The following is a 22,300-nucleotide window of genomic DNA, read 5'->3' as shown; positions in this document are numbered from 1 at the left end:
TGTGTTTCTTCCTCTTTAGCTCTAAAAACTTCGCGGTTCAGAACTGACGAACACGACCATGTATATATACACAGCTGACCTGCTCGTACATGGATTCCTAGCACTACAAGGGCTCCAACTCCAACACGGCAGCCATGCACTTACCTAATAAACAAGGACAAAGCTAACCTAAACTTACCTCTAATGTTTTGGTAAGTTCAGATTATTTCCATAGGCGTTTCTGTATGTGGATGGAGTAGGTCGAGGCGATTTTGGAAAGATGGAATAAGTTGCAGCAAGACGTACTCCCATGCAGAAATCAGAATTTGCAGTCAAAGATGAAGCAGCCACCCAAACGGAGTGATACAGTGCAAAGAGATGTTATAAATAAAATTAGTGATACAGTGCACGACCCTGGTCGAGTCTCGGCCTTCCAGACCCTGGGTCTTTGTCTTCTTGGTTGTGGCCACCGAATTCTCGACCTCCTGATGTTCAGTATAATCTGTTATGTCTTCCTCACGAAGAGATGCTATAAATAAAATTACAGATCTTGAACGTGCCTTTTGTCTTTGAGTGAGAACCTAAAATTATGAAGACAATCTATGCTCCAGCTGCGAGGAATTGCATTGTTCCATGGAGTTTTCGTAAGGATTTGAAAGGTGCAACTGATTGGAGTAGCGAAAGTTACCCAAATATTTAACACTACCTCTTTCTTTCTGTCAATGGATATAATATTTTCCGTTTTTAGCGTTTCTATTTGTGAGTTACTTGCCATAAACATGTACAGCTGAACAAAAATTTAACGGCATTTTACATATTTTTGTTTGTAATTGGATGATTTAGAAACTCATGGTATTTTGTTTTTGCGAGCCCGGATGAAGGATTAGATTAATAACGTGTTTACAAAACAATTAGCATCCAGGGCATTTGGTCTAGTGGTATGATTCTCGCTTTGGGTGCGAGAGGTCCCGAGTTCGATTCTCGGAATGCCCCCCATTTTTTCAGTATGTATTGTTCTTAATTACTTATGTTTCCCGTAATGCTAATGCAAAGTTTTCGTTGGAGAGCATGGGGGACGCACAAGTTGTGTCTGGTTTGCCTCTACATGAACAATAATTCCAAACAAAAATTATATTTTCTGGCCGAACACAATAATAAATGGTCTTATGACATAGTTTTCATAAATATATTTCATGGTTAATATGTTTTGTTCTTAATTATTTCCCATGGTGAATGCTAATGCAAGGTTTTGGTGGGATGATTTGCCTCTACATGAACAATGATTCAAAATGAATATTATCTTTTATGGCCCAACATATATAATAATAAATGGTCTTATGACATAATTTTCCGTAACACGAAACATTCGCAACATTATAGCAACACGGTGAATGTCAGATCTCACTAAAAAAACGTCTTATGAGATGACGAACACTCTGAGCCCTCCCTCTCGAAAACAAACGAGAGTCATCCCCCCTTCCCCGCCCCTCTCTCAGATCTTGTAGCGGTAGGAGTAGTTGGTTCGGCTGTCTAACGGATTTTTGGGTTTCCTCTTCTTGTTTCCTCGCTTCTTTGGTCGTAGCGGGGAAGTGGATGGGAGGACCTTTGTTCCTTTCAACAAGATCGTGTCTTGTGGCCATGATCTGAAGTCAAGGGGTGGCGATGGAAGACATCCTTTGATCGCCCTTGGTGGCGAGGGGCGGAGGCAGGCTGTTGCGCTGCCTTTTGATTCAAGTGATTGGTGGGGCGACTTTCAGATGTCCCAGTTAGGACTTAGGAGCTTACTTTCTTCCTCCGGCCGGCGAGGGGACAAGAAAGGTCAGTCCATATATTGCGGGTCTAGAGGTGGAGAGACGATGCTGGTGATACGTCTCCTAGGAGATGACGGAGACTACTTCTGAAGGGCAACCACTCCCTAGTCACCTTCAAATCAGTGAAAGGTGATCTTCCTCTAGGCTAGGATGCCAATTGATGGAGTTATACCCTAGAAGGCACGCTATCAAATATGATACAAAATAAATAAAATTATTAAAGATTATAATATATTCGTGCCACGCGCACCTTTACTAGTAAAGATAGATTCCAATTTGATAGCGTGCACTAGGAAGTGCGATTTATTTTTTTGGAGTGACATACAAGGAAAGACCTATTTAATTTGACCTCCATATATCAAAATAGTATAAACCCCTGAAGGGGTATCGTGATATCGTGTAATCTCAGCCATCCTACCCCTAATTCCGAACATGTATCCTCTAATCTCAGCCGTTCTTGTATTTTACTCATGATAATGTTTCAATTTTAGGAGTCTATGTAAGCACAAGCACAAGCATCAATTTGATATGGTGATTATTGGCAACGGGGAATGAGGGGCGATTTACCTTAAAAGCGATGGGCGTGAATCAGATGTATATAATAATATAGATAGATAGATAGATAGATAGATAGATAGATAGATAGATATGTGCAAGTGGATCAAATTTAGGGTACACTCTTTATTAAAAGAATAACTAACTTTTCTAACAATATCATCATTTTACAAAAGTTAGTTATTATTTTTTCACTAAAAAATGTAGAGGTGGCTTAAATCGACCCACTTGCGTACACACGAATTGAGCAGTTATGTCGATCTCAAAAAAAAAAAAAAAAAAAAAAAAAGAATTGAACAGTTGTGTCTTGTGTGGACACTGGATAGCAGGCAACCGGCTCTTCCCGGGCCGAACCCGTCGACGCGGTCTAGACCCGGTTTGACTGATCTTCGGGTTCGACCCGCACGACTGTTCGGGCAGGTTTGGGGCCGAGTTCGATTCAGGAAAAGTGTCCAACCCACCCAGTCGAAATCCTCGAGGCGGTCGTGGCGGCGCATCGGTGACGGCGCGTCGAGGAGGTGGAAGGCGCCGGCGGCGAGGGCGGACCGGAGGTGAAGTGAGAGCTGTAGGCGCGGAAGTGAGTGCACGACGAGCGCGGCGGCGCATCGGTGTCCGGCGCCGACGGCAAGGCAGACGCCTTGCTCACCGTACTCGCGGTGCTCACAGGTGACACATGCGGCGGCCCCGCCTCCTCCCCTCCCCGTGCTTGTTGCTATGAATCACCCGGAGCTCAGATCGGCAGATGAGCTGGGTTACCTCTAAACAGTGCCAAATTTAACACGCGAACGAACGGATTTCTCTAGGATGGCATACAGTTAGTTACTAGTATAGCCAAGGCTTCTTCACTCCTTGTAGGGAACGTCAGTATGTCCGTCTAACAATACTTTGTTGGATTGAAGACATGAAAACTCATCTTGAATTAACCCTAAAAAAAACTCATCTTGAATTATGCAATGTTTCTTTTCCTGAGGGTGTCGCGCTATCAGTTGTAGGTACTATGGGCGCTTGATAGTTGACTTCATGTTTCTCACTGGCAATAATTTCTTCTGTATGTTTTACCTTTTCTCACTGTCCTGGATCACGTTAGTTCTGCCCGTGACTTCACTGTGTACCGAAACTTCACAGGTAGTATCTGAAAAGAACAGTCTTGTTGTCTCTGGTAGATTTGCCATTATCCAGCCAAGATAGCAGCGGAATTGATCTCTTGTCAGATGCTTAAAGGTCCTTAATACATGCGAAAAGTTCGATTGCTCGTTGCCGTATAGTCAATATGTGGAATATCATAACGTTTAGTTACATATTGTATTCTCACGCATATGCGTGTTAAATCAAGAGTTGGCTCATGATGAGCGCATCCAATCGAAGCAGCTGATACCTTTGACAACTGTTGTCTTCATACCAAATTACTGTGGATCAATCTGTCTAGCTCTTTGATTTTATTTTGCTATTGCAAAGATTTGTATTCGGTCATATAAGGGAAAGCCTGCTCAACGTCTCAAATATTCATAGTTTCCCACACTAGCTAAACTTAACAGTTCATGTTCGTTTATGTATGCTCATATTCTTGTGATGTGATCTTTTATGACAAAATGCCAAACCTTATTTAATTATTTTATGATTGTTGTATGTAAGCAATGGTGAAGGAAAGTGGTCAAGAACCCTTTGTGATGTCACAAAGATTTGACCTTTAGGTGTTTCTTTATGGTTTAGTGGGCAGATTTATAACAATTTGGGGTTGGGTTGGACCCTTTAAGGGGCTCACTATTTATCGTTTAGTGGGCATATTTATACTGATTTATACCAAAGATTACTCACATCTTTGTGTTTGTGTTTGTTCAAATTCAGGACTCTGACTGTTGCACTTCAAAGAGTGAGTAGTTTGGGTGTTTGATAAACGTGGTGCTTCTGAAATTGTGTCAGCAGCAAAGAAGAGTTGGCTGGTACTGCAGCTGCTCAAGTGAAAATAGAATCACAAGAAATTGATCCTGGTTTTTCTTTAAATCTGGTGATGTGATTAAATACGAGACTGCTGCTGATCCCAGGGTCACTGAAATGGCTGATCCGCCCAGAGATCCAGCACATCATGATCCCACAGGACTAGAAACCATGAAAACTTTTGATTCTGAAGGAAATCAAAATGGGGATGCTTTAGACCCACGAATCAGGTCAAAGAATGTAAGAGGAGTAGAAGCCAATTTTGCTTTGAAGCTTGCGAACAACCCTGTAAAGAGATCTAAGTTGGATGAACACAAAGTAGCAATGCTGGGTAAAAAGCGAGCCAGGCAAACTGTGATAATTAATGACGAGGATGCAAAGCAAGCTGGCACCGGTACAATATCCACACCCAGAAGACAGTCTCGTGGTATTGGTGAAGGAGCTGCAGAATCACAAAACCAGCTGCTCATCAGGGATCAGAGGCAAGCTGAAAGGATGGGGGCAGAATGGAGTAATTCTGCTGCTCCGGATGACCAAAATACTGAATCCAATGGTGATTTGGATTTGGCATCCCAGGATTGGTCAAAGAAAATGAATGCAGAAGAATCCCCCTCAGATGGGTATGAACAATCTGTGCCAAGGCAATTTAGGCAAACTATGGATTCCAATCAGTTCAAGGGCCGGCCAGTCTCTTCTCAGAGAGCAGTTTTAACAGGACAGAACACTTCAGATCAGAAACCTGCCAACAAGAGGTCCCTTGTTTCCAAGAAACAGGCTTCAGTGAACAATACGCAATATCATGACACATCTATTGAACGACTTCTACAGGAAGTGACAAGTGATAAGTTCTGGCACAATCCAGGTTAGTTCTCCTACATTTTCCCTGTTTCTTTTGGATTTCTTTAATTTAAGAAACATGGTAAGACCATTGTTTACAACAACAACAACAACAACAACAACAACAACCAAGCCTTTCAGTCCCAAACAAGTTGGGGTAAGACCATTGTTTAATCTGGAAAATTATATGCTGTGTCATGTGATATGCATTACTTTTGATGTGCTTGCTTAATCTGAAATATTATACCGCTCACTGCTTTGTGTTCCATATTTGTACTTCTCATGTTCAATACTGTGGCACTTTTTTTTAATTTATACCTTGTACCCGATGATTGCATCTTCGCAGTTTCATCATTGATGTAAATTCCTTGTCTACGCATGCACCATTAATTTAACAAAGAACATTTTATATTTCTCATCTAAACAGACGAGTCAGAACTTCAGTCTGTTCCTGGAAGCTTTGAATCTGCCGAGGAGTACATTAGAGTTTTTGAGCCTTTGCTTTTTGAGGAATGCAGAGCTCAACTATACAGTTCATATGAGGAGTCTCTTGAGGCAGTGTCAAGGGATGCACATGTAATGGTGCGTGTGAAAACCGTGGAAAGGCGCGATAGAGGTATGTTCATTTTTGGCATGTTTTGTAACAATTATAATAGTTGATACGGTCTCATTTCTCACTGACTATTATGGTTGATGCGCACAGGATGGTATGATGTTATTGTTCTACCAGCACATGAATGTAAATGGACTTTTAAAGAAGGCGAAGTCGCAATTTTGTCATTTCCTCGGCCTGGTCCAGGTAGTTCTACTGTGTTCCTTCTTTAGTTATGTATTAAGTGTGCAGATTTCTTACTCTCAAGGAACTGTTTCATGAACTGGACTCATGTATCCATTTCTTTGTTATTTTAGTTGCCCAGTCAAGCAATAATTCTAATAGGAAGACTTTTGGTTCAAACGAAGATACCGAGTCACTGTGTGGACGGCTTGTTGGTAGAGTCCGGCGCCATATGCCTTATGATACACGTGATCCCATTGGAGCAATTATCCGTTTTTATGTTGGGAACCCATCTGATTCTAGCTGGTAATTCCTGATATCATTGTTACTTAGCTTGTCCTGCACTGATAAAACAGTATTCAATGCTTCTGAACTTGTTTTTGTTTAACTTGGTTTTACTGGAACCTTGCTGCTAGTTCCTTGCACCTAGATTTATTATTTGGAATGGTCATTTTTCAAGATTAGGTTACTGTGAAAGTTAATACCTCCGATGTTGTTTGCTGATTAAGACTTCCACTTTGCTCCCTTCATGCTTGCACATAGTATCACCGACAAATGAGATTTCCTGTAAGATAGATTTATTAAATTGATCACAGGCACAGTTTTTCTTTTCTTATTAAGGGTTACTTGTCACAAACAGTGCACTTTTTTTTCCACTCACACTTAAATCGATCAGTTGGACATGCATGCAGTACCTGCTCTACAACTCATTGCAGCTTCGTTGTTCCTAATGCTGACAACCATGGCAGCCCATTACCCGATTGGATGAATTTAAGCTACACCCCCAAGGCCCCAACTAAACCTTGCTAATTCTAAAAGGCTTTACCATAAGGTTCATGGGCCATTTTTCTTAGATTTCATCTGCTAGGTTGTTAGGTTTAAATTTAACTCATATTTCTTTGCTAACTTTGCTTGATTTTATGAACACTATTCTTAACCATTTATCTATTGTTTATACATTTGTAACTGAATCCTGTACTTTCAGTCATCTTATTATTCCTTCTTTTGTGTTGTATTTGCAGCAGCGGGACTGATATCCTGGGGAAACTCCAACCTCAAAGCACATGGTATCTAACTGGTATTGGTTCTCTTGCAACAACACAAAGGGAATATGTTGCGTTGCATGCATTCCGCCGTCTTAATGTGCAGGTGATGCATACTACTTAGTTAAGTTCTATCTGGCTTCTTGGTTATATTTTGCAGTTGGTTTTGATCAAAATATTTCCATCAGATGCAAAATGCGGTTCTTCAGCCAAGCCCAGAGTACTTCCCCAAGTATCAAGAGCAGCCACCTGCTATGCCAGACTGTTTCACTCCTAACTTTTCTTGTCATCTCCAACATTCATTCAATGGGCCTCAGCTATCAGCAATTCATTGGGCTGCAATGCATACAGCTGCTGGCACAAGCAGCGGGGCAGTGAAGAAACAAGAACCATGGCCTTTCACATTGGTACAAGGTCCTCCAGGGACAGGGAAAACTCATACTGTTTGGGGAATGCTAAATGTTATTCATCTTGTTCAGTATCAACGTTATTATGCTGCTCTGCTAAAGAAACTTGCTCCTGAAAGTTACGAGGAAATTGGTGATAGTTCTGCCAACAGTTCAGAGACTGTTGCTGCAGGCTCAATGGATGAGGTTTTGCAGAACATGAATCAGAACCTGTTTCGCACTCTTCCCAAGCTTTGCCCCAAACCACGGATGCTTGTTTGTGCCCCATCAAATGCTGCAACAGATGAGCTGCTTGCTCGAGTTCTTGACCGTGGTTTCATAGATGGTGAGATGAGGGTCTACCGCCCTGATGTCGCTCGTGTTGGAGTTGATTCACAATCCCGTGCTGCACAAGCTGTTTCAGTTGAGCGGCGCACGGAACAGCTGTTAATGAAGGGACGCGATGAGGTCATTGGGTGGCTACATCAGCTAAAAGGCCGTGAGCACCAGCTATCGCAGGAGATAGCTATTCTGCAGAGGGAACTTAATATGGTTGCACAGGCTGGTAGATCCCAGGGTTCATTTGGAGTAGATCCAGATATGCTTACTCAAAGGGACCGTAACCGTGATATTCTGCTTCAGAAACTTGCTGCTTCAGTGGAAAGCAGGGATAAAGTACTGGTCGAGATGTCACGCCTGCTGATATTAGAAAGCAGGTTCCGTGCTGGCAGAAACTTCAATCTAGAAGATGCTAGGGCTAGTCTGGAAGCCAGTTTTGCCAGTGAAGCGGAAATTGTTTTTACTACAGTATCAAGCAGTGGCCGCAAGTTATTTTCTGACCTTAGTCATGGCTTTGATATGGTTGTTATTGATGAGGCTGCTCAGGCCAGTGAAGTAGGAGTCCTCCCTGCACTTTCGCTTGGCGCAGCTAGATGTGTCTTGGTTGGTGATCCACAACAGCTTCCTGCCACTGTTATTAGCAAAGCCGCTGGAACTTTACTCTACAGCAGGAGTCTTTTTGAGAGGTTTCAGCAAGCTGGTTGCCCTACAATTTTGTTGTCAGTGCAATATAGGATGCATCCCCAGATCCGTGAGTTTCCATCAAGATACTTCTACCAAGGGCGTCTTACAGATAGTGAAAGTGTTGTCAATTTGCCCGACGAGGCTTACTATAGAGATGCACTAATGGCACCATACGTTTTCTATGACATGTCACATGGCCGTGAGTCCCATAGGGGTGGGTCATCTTCATACCAGAATGTTCATGAAGCACAATTTGCATTTCGTTTGTATGGTCATCTTCAGAAGTTTCTGAAGGCTAATGGTGGCAGGAGAGCATCTGTTGGTATAATCACTCCATATAAGTTGCAGTTGAAGTGTCTTCAGCGGGAATTTGCGGAGGTTATGAATACTGAGGAAGGGAAAGATATCTACATAAACACAGTTGATGCTTTTCAAGGCCAGGAGCGTGATGTGATTATTATGTCATGCGTCCGTGCCTCTAACCATGGTGTGGGCTTTGTTGCAGATATACGCCGGATGAATGTTGCTCTCACTCGAGCTAGGAGAGCTCTATGGGTATGCTTTCTGTCCTCCTTCCAAAAATATGCATCAAGAGAAATGTACTAATGGTGTTTGCTCCTAGACTTATGCCATCATACTAATATAGTCTTTGTTGTTTTTCAGGTTATTGGTAATGCAAATGCCCTCATGCAGTCAGAGGACTGGGCAGCACTTGTAGCAGATGCAAAGGCGAGGAAATGTTTCATGGACTTGAGTAGCATTCCGAGTGACTTCCTACCCATGAACAATTCTTCTAACACCCGAGGCATGAATTTTTCAAACAACACAAGGAACATGAGAGCTAGTGGACCTAGACCGATGCATTTCAGCATGCTTTCTGAACCCAGGATTGGAATGAGATCCGGCGAGGATGATCAGTCCAACTCTTTTCCGAGAAACGGTAGTTATCGGAATCCGGATGTTCGCCCTGGTGATAGGTCTGGGGAAAATTTGCAGTTTGGGACGACCAGGAGGCCGAATGCGTCCAATGATCCAAGGAGGCAAGTCTAGGGAGAACACACTGCCGTTTGCAACTTTTTGTGTGGGGTGGCGCAGCATGGAACGATGATGATGCAGCGAGCCGTCGCCTGTTCGGAAGATGTGCACCACGGGTGGTAGTCATGTGCAGGGCCAGACGACCAATTCCTCATGGGATGGCTAGACCTCTCGGTGGGGGTTGCAGTCATAGCTGCCTTGACTGGCTAATTGGATGCTGTCGTTTGGGACTTGGGCTTTGGCTCTTGATTTTGTCAGGCCGCGGAACAAAGGAAGGCTGCCTCAGGGCTCAGGCCGGTGCTTGGTGTTGTGTAAGCACGCAGGACGTGTTATATCCGTTTACATAGGCCAGGCTTGAGCAAGGCTGTCAGCTGGACAGACGTTGCCTGGCATTTTGCCGCTTGCTCATCCATGATCTTTCCATAGACCTATTTGTTATACGCAAGCAGGCGTTTCCATTTTGAAAGCCGCCCTATGGCTGCTGGTGAATATGGGCATTTTCATTTTGAGACTGCTATGGCTGGTAAGCGTTCAAGCTTTTGCTGTTAGAGCTGCTAGCTGTGAAGATAAATACGCTGTTCATTACCTGTATAATCAGTTTGCTCGCTCGCGTACACAGTGCTTCTTCTGTGGCATAAATACGCAGTAAGCCCTGTCCGTGTGTACAAAGTTGGCTGTTTTGACAAAGCTGCGCTATTTGATTCAGCTGCCCTGTTTGTCACCTATGGTTTCTTGTGTTTGCTATGGGTGTCGGTTGAATCCTGAATGTTGCGTTGTACTGAAGATGCAGATGCTTCTGTGCTTGCAGTCAGGTGATCTGATTCCAGATGCTGCATCATTTTTGGTGTTTGATGTCCTTGGTTGTAAGTTGGTCTGTGCTGTAGTGTGATGACCACACATTTTGTTCTCGTCTGGCTTTGCATATTTTCTGTTTTGTCTTTAACTAACAACAGCTATTAGCTTTGGCTGGCTAAATCGTTAGACACCAAACAGGTGCATATCTTGAAAGTGATCTTTCCGCCAGTAGACTCCTCAACCAAACTTTACCCTAACAAAACAACTCCAGCAGTAGAGTATTGACTCCAGCAACCTCCTTCACTTTGCCTTTCTCGGCAAAACCTGTCACCTTGGTAGGAGACAGTCGCGGCTGGCTTGATCTTCTTGATCGTTCAGAATGATCCACATGAACCCGCTGCGCGGTTATTCCCAAACAGGAAAGCTCAATGGACTTGCTCGTTCGGAAATCACCGTTAGCCACCTTCGCTTCCGTACTGTCATTTCCAGTGATGTCGGTGTTTTGTTTAGAGAGGGGAGAAGGCGGTGGAGACATTGGAGGCTCCCGGAACAAGATTGGCAACAATGTACCTTGGTTCGGTCCCTCCCAGTAGAGGTGAAGACCTACTCTTGCTTGGTTTGCCAGAGAAGGAGTGACGACTTCGCTAGGGGTTGGATGAGAGTAATAAGTTCTATGGTTTGGATCTCTAGCTAAGCCTTATGTGGATGACTCGGCTTAAGGTTTTACAGGATAAGCCAGACTTCGGTTGAGATCCAGGTCGAATACGTTGTCGTGGAGTTGGGCTTCACGTTGATCTTCCCCGTCATCTGACTAGACTTTCGAACCAACCCACTCCATGTGCGTGTAAGAACACCAAAGAGGCGGCCATGATCATGTCATGGGCCACCCTGGCGAGGTGATCCGACTCAACTCCTTGGCCTACCTGGATTGGTATTCCTTCATCAGTGAGTTGGAAGATGTTGCTACAGAGCTTGGGCATGAGCTCCGGGATTTCTAGGTCAATAAGAAATGTTCAATCTAGTCATCCAAGACCCTCTCCAGCGAGTCACCCTCGTTCTCTGCTCCAGTGATGCAATCTTGCACGTGGGGTAAGTGAGGTTTGCTCATGTGTCCGTCAACCTTTTACTTGTGTCTTGATCATCTAGTTCATGAAGGAGCTGGACCTTCGATAGTGTTGTCCCTACGATCAGTAGCAACCTCGTGGAGGCACGCTGTGTAGGTGTAGCCAGTGTCGTCACTATACCTGGGCATGGGAAGCCCGGCCCGAACGGCCCGACCCGACCCGGCCCGAAAATCCCGGGCCGGGCCGGGCTTTTTCTCTCTATCGGGCCGGGCTCGGGCCATCATTCTTCAGCCCGTAATTATATCGGGCCGGGCTCGGGCCACAGAAAAAAGAAAATTACCATTAGATCGGGCCGGGCCGTCGGGCCAGCCCGGGAAAAATCGGGCTTTTTCGGGCCGCGGGCCGGGCTCGGGCCAAAATTTGCTGAAAGTTGGTCGGGCCGGGCCGGGCTCGGGCCAAGGATTTCCCGTCGGGCTTTTTTCGGGCCAGCCCGAAGCCCGGCCCGGCCCGAGAAATGCCCAGGAAGAGTCGTCACCAACCTTGTTGTGCCACGCCGAAAGCTCCGGCGTGTCATATTTAACCTTGTCTTGCCCATAGACCATCCAATTGTTGTGGCAACCTTTTGCGAAGACGGCATGGTGGCCTTTCTGCGTGCCGTTGTGGTATCCCTTGTGCTTGACTTCGTGGACGGCGGCATGGGGCTAGTAAGCTAGTTGTGTTAAGTGAGAGGTAAGGTCACCATGCGGATAAGTGGTGAGACTAAAACTAAGCTCGTATGCAACCAAACACCCTGAGTATACCTGAGCATTTCTCGGGCCGGGCCGGGCCTACCAAGGCCCGACCCGGAAAATCTCGGCCCAGGCCCGGCCCGGCCCGGCCGACCGTCGGGCCGGAAACCTTGGCCCAAGCCCGGTCCATCATAAGAAAAGCCCTTCGGGCCTTGGGCCTCAGGCCGGGCCGCTTCCTTAAATCGCGCAAAATGATGGCCCAGGCCCGACCCATGCTGACCATCGGGCCAAAAATCTGGCCCAGGCCCGGCCTACATGCATGGTCGGGTTGGGCTTGGCCCGGGAATTTCGGGCCGGGCCGGGCTGTCCATGGCCAGGTATAACCCTGAGCATAAGGTCTCTTGGGCCAAAATACTTCACGACCTGCCAAATGAAGTGGATAGCTTGGCCCATGGAGCGTTTGGTAGCTTGCACGGTGGTGGGTAGAGTATGAGCTGAGAAAGATGCATTTTTTCGTGGGCTACCAAACAATGCGGGGTCCAAAAAGGCCTCGTCGGTGCAAACCTTAAAGCACTCCGAAAGGCCTACAGGGCAGGCTCCACCGCTACTACTGAATTGGTAGTTTCTCCCGGATAGGACCTATGTAGAAAGAAAATGAGAGAAGATTCCCCTTGTATTTAGTGCTAGGCCATTGGGCCTCACATAGCATGCACCACAAAACCACAACCAAACACATAAACTCATAATCTTTTCAAAGCCGACCACATACAACCCGAGCTACCAAACATATTGAAAACATCATTTTTATATCCAAACACATAACCCAGAATCTTTTCAAAGCCGACCACATACAACCCGAGCTACCAAACATATTGAAAACACCATTTTTACATCAAAACACATAACCCAGAATCTTTTTCAAACCCGACCACATACAACCCGAGCTACCAAACATATTGAAAACACCATTTTTACAGGGCTGCCCTAGCTGGCGCTCGATCGCCAGGATATTATTGAGCGATCGGTTTCAGACATGATTAGGAGTAAATGCGTTTTCCATTGCCGTACATTTGCATGCATGTATAAAGGAACAAATCTGATGATGTAAGCGAGAATCTTTCCAAATTTGAAAGTTTAAAACGTTTTAACTTTTAAACGACAACTCCGATTTAAGATTCGCTTTCACCAATAAATCCATCTCGACGAGATCTTCAAAACTAGCACCCATGTTAATATGTTTGGACCAACTTTTTTTCTAGCTAAAAGTTATCAACCCTCTATATTTGAATAATCAACCCCTCCGTACTTGAGTGATCAACGACAAATGTATAAAATTATCAACCTGGTGCAGGCTATTGAGGGAAAGTTCTGCATGCAAGCACAAATAGACGAATCTGCTGATGTCACCAGAATCTTTTCTAAATTTCAAAATTCAAAACGTTTTAACTTTCGAACGACAACTCCAAATTAAGATCCGCTTTCACCAATAAATCCGTCTCGACGAGATCTTCAAAACTAGCACCCATGTTAATATGTTTCAACAAACTTTTTTTCTAGCTAAAAGTTATCAAGCCTCTCTATTTGAATAATCAACCCCTCCGTACTTGAGTGATCAACGGTAAATGTATAAAATTATCAACCTGCTGCAGGGTATTGAGGGAAAGTTCTGCATGCATGCATAAATAGACGAATCTGCTGATGTCAGCGGAATCTTTTCCAAATTTGAAAATTCAAAACGTTTTAACTTTCAAACGACAACTCCAAATTAAGATTCGCTTTCACCAATAAATCCGTCTCGACGAGATCTTCAAGACTAGCACCCATGTTGATATGTTTCGAGAAACTTTTTTTCGGGCTAAAAGTTATCAACCCTCTCTGTTTCAATAATCAACCCTCCGTACTTGAGTGATTAACGGTAAAATGATAAAATTATCAACCCCAAAGTTAACTTTATTTTAAACATTTTAGCGAATCTTTTTTAGTTTAGAAGATATTAACCCGGTGTCCTGTTATTTATCAACGGTAAATATAAATAACTACCAACCCTAAAAATCTAATTTCATTTTGAATATTTTGGCGACTCTTTTTAGTTTACAAGTTATCAACCCGGTGCCCCGTTATTTATCAATGGTAATTATAAATAACTACCAACCCTAAAAAGTAATTCATTTAGGATATTTTAGCGAACATTTTTTATTTTACAAGTTATCAACCTGGTGCCTCGTTATTTATCAACGGTAAAAATAAATAAATAATAACCGTAAAAAGTATTTCATTTAGAATATTTTAGCGACTCTATTTTAGTTTACAAGCTATCAACCCGGTGACCCGCTATTTATCAATGGTAAATATAAATAAATATCAACCCTCAAAATTTAATTTAATTTAAAATATGTAGCGACTCTTTTTTTTTGTTTACAAGTTATCAACTCGGTGCCCCGGTATTTATCAACGGTAAGTTAAAATATCTAGCAACCCTAAAAAAATAAATTTTATTTTAAAAAAAATTTAGCGACTTTTTTTACAAGTTATCAACCCGGTGCCCCGGTATTTATCAACGGTAAATTTAAATACCTAGCAACCCTAAAAATTAAATTTTATTTGCAACTCAAATTTTATTTTTTAGCTTACAACTTAAAACACTACTTAATTTGAGTAGCAAGTGGTAGTTCATTTGAGTTGCAAGTGGATCCCCCACCCGTTATTTCCCCCCTAAAAACCATTAGCCCGAAAAAGGGAATTACCGTATGAAAATAACAAAAAAGTGGAATTACAAAAAAAAGAATTGTCAAAAGGAAATTGTACAAAGGGAATTGATCAAAGGGAAATATTAATTAGCGTACCAAATAACCAATTAAAAGGGAATTGCAAAAAAATCTCCATGCATATGGTCCGGTCCAATCATTCATCCATCTACGCATGTGAGTGCGCACGTGCATGTGCAAGGTGATTAGTGAGAAAGGAAGTGGCATGTGATTAGTGAGAAATGAGGTGGCAGGTGGATGTGCATGGCTGCATGTGAAAGGGATTGCAGAAAACGACAAAAATATGCATGGCCGCATATGTATTAGTGGAGTTTGCATGTGCATGTGCCATTAGTGTGGGGCTACATGCAGAAAAGGACAAAAAAGACAGAAGAGAAAGGGAATTGAATCACGCATCCGCGTGAGCGCTTCGCGCAAAAAACAGCTTGCGCGGTCGATTGCCAGGCAGTGATTTCGATTTTTACATCGTTTTGAACGGGCCAAACTCCACCGGACCAATAATGTGTGTTATGGTGAAGCCTGCCTCTACGAGTGGGAGCCACCCAAATAGCTTTTCGAAAGGGGCATACCCCTAGGGCCTCTCCCGAAGGACCCTCAATTTGATTCAGGCTAGACACGCCATAGCATGGGGATGATCGGATCATCTAGAGGTAGTAGGTAGCACTTCCGAGGTTGGGTAGACTCATGGTACACGTCACATGCATTAGATGCATACACGTACGATGTACGTACGTATGGCTTTGTCTCATACTATACATTAGACAAAGTCTGCATTTTTTTCTTGTTGTATATCCATTTACTAACATCTAACCATATGGCACGGCGATCGATCTTGGTAGAGTCAACGGCCACAAAGCTGACTTAATTAAGCTCCATGAAAAAGCCAAGCAGCTCTCAAAAGGCAGCCCAAGTGCGCAACCACTAGTAATCAAAGAGAGAGGAAGCACGTTTGCGGTTTGGCTTTGCATGCATTGCAGATGCAGATGCAGCGCTGCCGGCACGCATGAATGTGTGCAACGGCGATGTTCTTCTTCCCGTACAAAACGGCGATGAAAATCTAGCTAGTACTCCGTATGATGCCAGAAAAGCTCATCGACACGCCGTCTCGCGCTGCACGGACGGTGCAGGTGCCTGCGTGCGTGCGTGCTCGTCGACCTTTTCCCGGCCGGCAAAGCTCTCTCGGGAACACCTTCCAACTCCTCATCAAAAGTCCAAGAACAAACAAGGCGTGCCATCCGCTGATCGGTATCCAAAGTGCTTCTTCCTCTCTCGCTTTTCGCCAAAAAAATGAATACATTTGGCGACTATTTGTTGGTAGTATTTGGGAGTTGAGAGCTTGGTGCATGCAGAACTATGGACGATGCACTGGGAGTCTTGGAGTAGAAACAGATTAAAAACAATACAGTAAAAGAAATCAAGAGAAAACATTTCAAGACGCAGTGCAAACTTTCTTCTCATTGTGAAGATTAGCAAGCATACAGAACATGATTCACTAGACATTTGCCATATGCATGTAGCACAGACATATCACAGCACTACTAATGACACAACTATAGTTACATAGATTAACTAGAGTTGGATCCTTTCTCGGTGACCTTCACGCAAAACCGAAGGCCACGCAAGCACACTAAGAACAAACACACGAAACATAATGAGCAGAAACTAGGAAACTTAAACACCGCCACCAAATAAGAGCTGAGCTAATACTAAACACACCTAAACCTGCATGCCACTACTAATTTTCTTCACCAAACTGCCTCCTGAGAGATCCTATCACCACCCGGTAAGCGACGCGTACACCAGGTGGTGCCAGGATCTCGAGACCCCCACCACGTACACACGGAACAGAGCACGAGCGGACGAGCTTCGTCAGTAGTAGTAGTCGTAGTGGTATGCCGGCGGCTGCGGCGGAGGGTCGGAGGCGAGCTGGGCGCAGACCTCTGCGAAGGCGGCGAGGATGGCGGCGTGGTGTCGCGGCGCGTTGAGGGCGAGCAGGCGGCGGAGCATGCAGCGGAGGCCGTCCCAGTCGCAGAGCCCCATCTCCACCACCATCTGCACCATGCTGTCGCGGAAGTCCGCGCGCGGGTCCGACGACTCCTTCTCCACCGCCACCCCGACGCCCTCCTCCGCCGACGCCGCTGCCTTCTCGCGCCTCTTCCTCGCGGCATGTTTCTTCCTCGCGACCGGCGCCGGGGCGGACGCCTTGGCCGTCACCCCGTAGGGCACCGCGGGCGCCTGGCCGTGCTGCTTGTAGGAGGCGCTGGAGGAGGAGTAGGTGGAGTAGGTGGCGGAGGAGGCGGTGGAGGCGGAGGACGGGAAGAAGGACGACGAACGGGACAGGGAGCTGCTGATGCTGCTCCCCGGCGCCGGCACCGGCGGCTTCGGAGACGGCCTGAGGAAGGAAGGCAGGCTCATGAGCGCCGGCAGCCTCGGGCGGCGCGGGCGGCACCCGCACCCCGCGTCCACCACGGCCACGTGCCGCAGCCGCCCGCCCACCGCGAACTGCCTCCCGCCGCCGCGCCGCGCTCTCGACGACGTTGACATGGCCGGCGATGTCAAAGCCAAGCTGGTTTGGGTTTGGATGGATGGTGGTGGTGGACAGAGAGCTAGGCTTGGAGTGGCCTGGTTATATACTGCGATTTGACGAGGACAAGTCAGTGGGGGTTAAGAATTAACTGGCGGGGTTTAGCTGGGCCACGTGGGCCCCCGTGGGGCTCATCATCCCGTTCTGCGGCCAACTGATGATTAGTTTGACCTTGACCGTCCTATCTAGAGCTTGCGGGAGCTAATGGTGACACGTAGGATGGTTGATTGCACGGCCGTGATACAGAGAGCGTCAGGACTCGCTCCTGCCCACAAACTCGCAGTTCCTGCGTGCAGGCAAAATAATGGTGGAATTCCAAGATTTTGCCAAATGAACAAGTGACAAACACGTTACTTGTCTAAAAGCCGCGAGCCAAGGATCGGCGCACGGAATGACACCGAGTTTATTTCTGCCCGTTCAACTTCTAACAAGGCGCATGCGTGGGGATTTGGTTGCTCGGGAACATCCTTTGTCAACTTCACGGATGCCAAAATTGGATGTTTACTTGACAACCGGATTGCGGGGTCTCGGCTTGCGTGAATCTTAAAGCACCCATGGGATAGGACTCCAAGGTACGGTTGGATTCTGAATTTTACCGTTGATGCTGGGACAGACGCTTGCGGGCTCAGAGAGAGAGAAGGCATGCGCAGGGAAGCAAGCTTGCTGATGGTGGGAAATTGGCTCCTCGGTCTTGCGTGAAATGTAGCCTCACCGCCCTCTTAGCCGCACTACCAGTGAAGAACAAATCTAGCCTCACTTTCCCTCTTGGACAGTGACATCGGCGTTGGCGGCGATTTAGATCCGCAACAACGGCCACTCCGACTTCACAGATCTCCACTGTCACCCTCTCTTCTCTCACACCGGCAGCGGCGGAGCTCGAAGATCTGCGGCACCGGCGAGTTCATGTCGCCGTCTTCAACTAAAGCTAGAAGCACCTATAACCCCCCCTCCCACCTCCACCATTAGCTCCTTAGCTCGTTAGTTAACTTCTGGCCGACTTTGTTGTTACGTATGCAACATCGACTTAATTAGGACGCCCAGATGAATATGTTTGTTCATGCAGTTGTCCTCATACTTGTGATTCAAGCTTCAATGCTTTTCATCTACCTGAGAGCGATTCGTTGCACCTATCACATATGCTCCCAAGTTTCAACGCGATAGAGAGAGGATGATAAATCTGAACTACATCTATAACAACAACGATGTAGAGGTTGTCAACATGCTTAGGATAAAAGGATCCCCTTTTAACTAGCTTGTGAACATGTTAAGGGTTAGGATGTTGCTTAAATATAGCATCACACCTGTATTGAGGAGAAACTGTCAATGTTCTTTCATGTTCTTGGACAGAACCAGAGATTTCGAGTGAGCAATAGCACATAGAGGAGATCGACTGAGACAATATCCACGTACTTCAAGCAAGTCATGTATGCTATTGGGGAGGTTAGAGGAGAGATGATCATCATCTATTTGTAAAGCCCCCCCCCCCCCCCAATATCAAAGATAGGTACCGATGGTTGTCATATTTGAAGGTGAGCAACTCTAACTTGTAGTTCATGACATGATTTTATTGTAGTGAGGCCTAATAATTTTTTCATGTAAATGTCAAACTTATGTTGGTGCAATTCATGATACTCATGTGACTGCAAGAGTACCCAGAAGCGACTCTCATTCATACAGGGAGGAAGCACTACACCAACCAAATATGCGTAGATTCTTGATTTTGATATGAGGTTCACATATGTGTTTGCTGGATGATAAGGATCATTCCATGATGCAACATTAATTGCTAACATCTAAGAGAGACCCAATGGCCTCAAAATCTAAGAAGGTAAATTCTACCTAGCTGATACCACATGCTTACCATTCTGGTATTTTTCCACATTTCCAGTTAACAAGGTACCATCTCAATGAGTTCTCCGCAAGTGCACTACCCAAAAAGGTTTTACCATTTTTGAGAAGTTGTTACCATATCATTAGACCGTATGCAACCAAACATGCTCAGTTTCTATCCGCCTGAAGTTGTTACCATATCATTAGATCGTATGCAACCAAACATGCTCAGTTTCCATCCGCCTACCTAAAATCCAACTTTATTGGCAACCAAACAAAGTGCACAAATAAGCTAAAAATAAATAGTTGGCAATCAAACTAGATGCAGATCGTGGTTTTGAATTTGACCCGGTAAATTATGGCTTCGTGGGAAGATCACCCTAGATGCAGAAAAATGGTGTGAACAACCAAACTGACCCCTGGTGATCCAGAGAGCCCAAGTTGTAGTGATTTTTCATGTATTCTGCAACGTACGTATATAGGGATGCAAAGTGGCACCCAATTCATCTCGCTTCGTAGTCAAAACAATTTAGGTTAGTTGTAATTTTTTTTGACAAATTAGTCTAGTTTGAAATAGATAACACTTTCGCAGGTTTATGCAGGATACCCCTTACAACCATATATGTATGTTATATTCGTACCACCTGTACTTATCCTGATATTTTTTTTAACCGAAATGGCTATTCTTAGTAGCCTAAAGTTGGCCACCTGTAGGCGTTAACTATGATTTGTTTGGGTGTCTGTTTGTACCCAATCAGTAATAGCAAGCATACTGCTCAGTGTAAGTAATAATGAAAACATTATTTAGAGTGTTTATCTATTTTATGTGAAATTATATTAAGCAATTTCTAAGTAAGTGTAATTACCGAGATCAACATGACATAAGCACTAGCAAACTTAACCATATTCATTAAACTAAGTATATCTAATAGATCTACATCAAACTAAGAAAAAAGAGATGAGAATAACATATATTGTGGCAGGGAAGGTCACCACTATAGCATCTTCGTTGTTGTTGTTGTTGTTGTTGTCGCACATGGTGTTGTCGATGTCGCGAGCCCGTATAGGAACTAAGTCCATGAGGAAGAACTCAGATGGAGGGAGTAGTCGTGTCTGAGACCCCCCTTAAGACCTTATTAACCGTCTCCTGGTGAGGAACTCGGACTCAAGGTTTTTGAGGCCTCCACTCCTAGACGGTTGTACACGCAATCGAAGGGATAGGGAAGCCTACAGAGCATCGCAGCAAAGAAACTTGAGCGCAAGACAGAGACATATAGGAATGGTCGGATAAGCCGATCCATTGTGTCTCTCGTCTCTATCTCTTCTGTAGCCTGGGAAGAAAGAAGGCATGAGCCAAGCCGAGACGCGGAGGAAGAGGACATGTATGTGTCAAGCAGGCACATACGTTTTGACACGTACGCGAAAATGTGACATGTGTGCTGTGGCGAGCGGTGGCGGGGGAAGAGGAGGAGTAGGAGCGTGTGTGAATAAGTCCTCTTTCTCACTCACTCAATGGATTGAGAAGATTTGTCCTTATAAATCACTCCAACGCTCTTTAACTAGCAATTTTTTGTCGCGGCTATTGAAATCGGAGGTAAACCAGTAAATAAATATGGTAAAAGTTGACAGGTTGTACGAGCATCTCTAAAAGATGCCTTGTCTTAGGGCAGCAAAAAAAACATGTATAGGGCACCTGTTTTTGCCTTTTAGGTGCCCAAAACTACTTTGGCTTTACCAGATGCTCCATTATAGGGGATCTGGTTTTGACTCGTCTCCAACAGCTGCCCTATTTTAGGACACCGCTGCCACAAAACATTGCATAATTGAGAGATAAAATACATGTATATGAACTAAAATATGAACTAAAACATTGCAAACAAATCACATACGCACAAACGACACATATTTCAAAACGAAGACATAGTTCAAAGCATCAAATTAGTTCCAACTACAATAGAATATAGTTCATAAATCGTTGCCATTGTTGGCATCCTCGGCATTGCTCACTTGGATCTCTTTTGTGGCTCCATCATCCTCGACGTCGTCCCCTTCTTCTGCTTCTCCGCCACAGTGGCCGCAGTCGGCCCTCGCTTGCCGCCGGTGCTTTTCACGTGCCCTCCAGTTGCGGTCGAAGCGCCGACACTGGTGTTTGGATGGGGAGGCGTGAAGGCGGGGCGCCGGCTCGATTGGGCCTTCGGGTTTCCCGCGACAGTGGACGCGGCGGAGGCAGCGGAGGCGGCGGGCGGAGCTGGGGATGGGCGGGGATCGGCGGCCGGAGGGGTGGAGAAGGTCGACGGAGTGGCCTCATCGCCGTCCATGGCGTGGAGGTCGCCGGTGGGAGGCGAATTGAGCAAGGAGGTGGCACGACACGGGAATGGGAGTGATATGGGGTGGCCCGATCTTCTCAGTAAGCAACGGATGTGGTGATGATCACGGGGTGATAGCAGCAGAGGTAACTTGATGAAGTGGATGATAACTTGTATGACGCAACGAGATCTCTCGATTGGTCCCTGTCGCCAATGCAAAAGATCTCAACCCTGCAAGATATTCGCAACTCCACACACTTGCTGAAAGAACATCTCTCACATTATGTTTTGTGTGTTTTATGTCAATATATGTGATACACTAATGTTTGTTTAAGTGGTACATGGATTACATAGATATTTATTCATGTGTGTTGGATTTGATCGTCTGTCAAAAGAAATCAGAAAAAGTTGGCCAGGCCGGATAATCCGGGCCGGATATTGTTGAAATATCCGGCCCCCTGATTTTGGCTAAGTGTTCGAGGAAATGCAGCGCAGTATGGGGGCCGGACATTTGCCCGGAAAATGTCCCGGTATTGTACCAGGGCCGGATTATCCGGGCCGGATATTTTGGAAATATCCGGCCCCCTCGTTTTTGGCTAAGGACTGGAAGAAATGTGAACCAGTACAAGGGCCGGACATTTGGCCGGATAATGTCACGGTTTTGTCCCGAAGGCCGGATTATCCGGGGGGGGCGGATTATCCGGCCCTTACTTAGGCCGGAATATCCGCCCCCCCGGAAGCAGCAACGGCTCATTTTTGAGGGGAGGTATAAATACCCCCCTTCTTCTACCTTGGTTGCTTGCTCAATCATTACACAAGAAATCTGCCAAGCCACCTCCATTAGAGCCA

At 45.3% G+C, this 22,300-nt stretch overlaps 2 protein-coding genes and 1 non-coding gene across 3 annotated transcripts; 2 read left to right on the top strand and 1 right to left on the bottom strand.

The window, feature by feature from the left end:
* Window positions 1–900: 900 nt before the first annotated feature.
* TRNAP-UGG (transfer RNA proline (anticodon UGG)) lies at window positions 901–972 on the top strand. Its single transcript has one exon. It is a non-coding gene; the product is annotated as a tRNA-Pro (tRNA).
* A 1,784-nt stretch (window positions 973–2,756) lies between these two features.
* On the top strand, window positions 2,757–10,084 carry LOC127299772 (probable helicase MAGATAMA 3). Its single transcript, XM_051329819.2, has 8 exons — window positions 2,757–3,011; window positions 4,191–5,142; window positions 5,545–5,733; window positions 5,821–5,916; window positions 6,027–6,198; window positions 6,915–7,041; window positions 7,124–8,899; window positions 9,008–10,084. The coding sequence occupies exons 2-8, from the start codon at window positions 4,398–4,400 to the stop codon at window positions 9,392–9,394; spliced, it is 3,492 nt and encodes a 1,163-aa protein (XP_051185779.1). The 5' UTR covers window positions 2,757–3,011; window positions 4,191–4,397; the 3' UTR covers window positions 9,395–10,084.
* A 6,074-nt stretch (window positions 10,085–16,158) lies between these two features.
* Window positions 16,159–17,326, bottom strand: LOC127299770 (uncharacterized). The gene has a single exon (XM_051329818.2). It carries the CDS (start codon window positions 17,273–17,275, stop codon window positions 16,601–16,603), a length of 675 nt encoding a protein of 224 aa, XP_051185778.1. The 5' UTR covers window positions 17,276–17,326; the 3' UTR covers window positions 16,159–16,600.
* Window positions 17,327–22,300: the final 4,974 nt, after the last annotated feature.

Source organism: Lolium perenne, chromosome 5 (assembly GCF_019359855.2).
Source record: "Lolium perenne isolate Kyuss_39 chromosome 5, Kyuss_2.0, whole genome shotgun sequence".
Classification (NCBI taxonomy): domain Eukaryota; kingdom Viridiplantae; phylum Streptophyta; class Magnoliopsida; order Poales; family Poaceae; genus Lolium; species Lolium perenne.
The sequence above is the reverse complement of the archived record's forward strand: the minus strand, read 5'-3'. Positions and strand labels throughout refer to the sequence as shown.

Excerpts from the sequence above, each read along its gene's own strand:
- LOC127299772 (XM_051329819.2), top strand. The coding sequence starts at position 4,398 with ATGGCTGATCCGCCCAGAGATCCAGCACATCATGATCCCACAGGACTA. Across the intron at positions 5,734-5,820 it reads CGTGGAAAGGCGCGATAGAG|GATGGTATGATGTTATTGTT; the intron begins GTATGTTCATTT and ends TGATGCGCACAG. Across the intron at positions 8,900-9,007 it reads GAGCTAGGAGAGCTCTATGG|GTTATTGGTAATGCAAATGC; the intron begins GTATGCTTTCTG and ends GTTGTTTTTCAG.
- LOC127299770 (XM_051329818.2), bottom strand. The coding sequence starts at position 17,275 with ATGTCAACGTCGTCGAGAGCGCGGCGCGGCGGCGGGAGGCAGTTCGCG.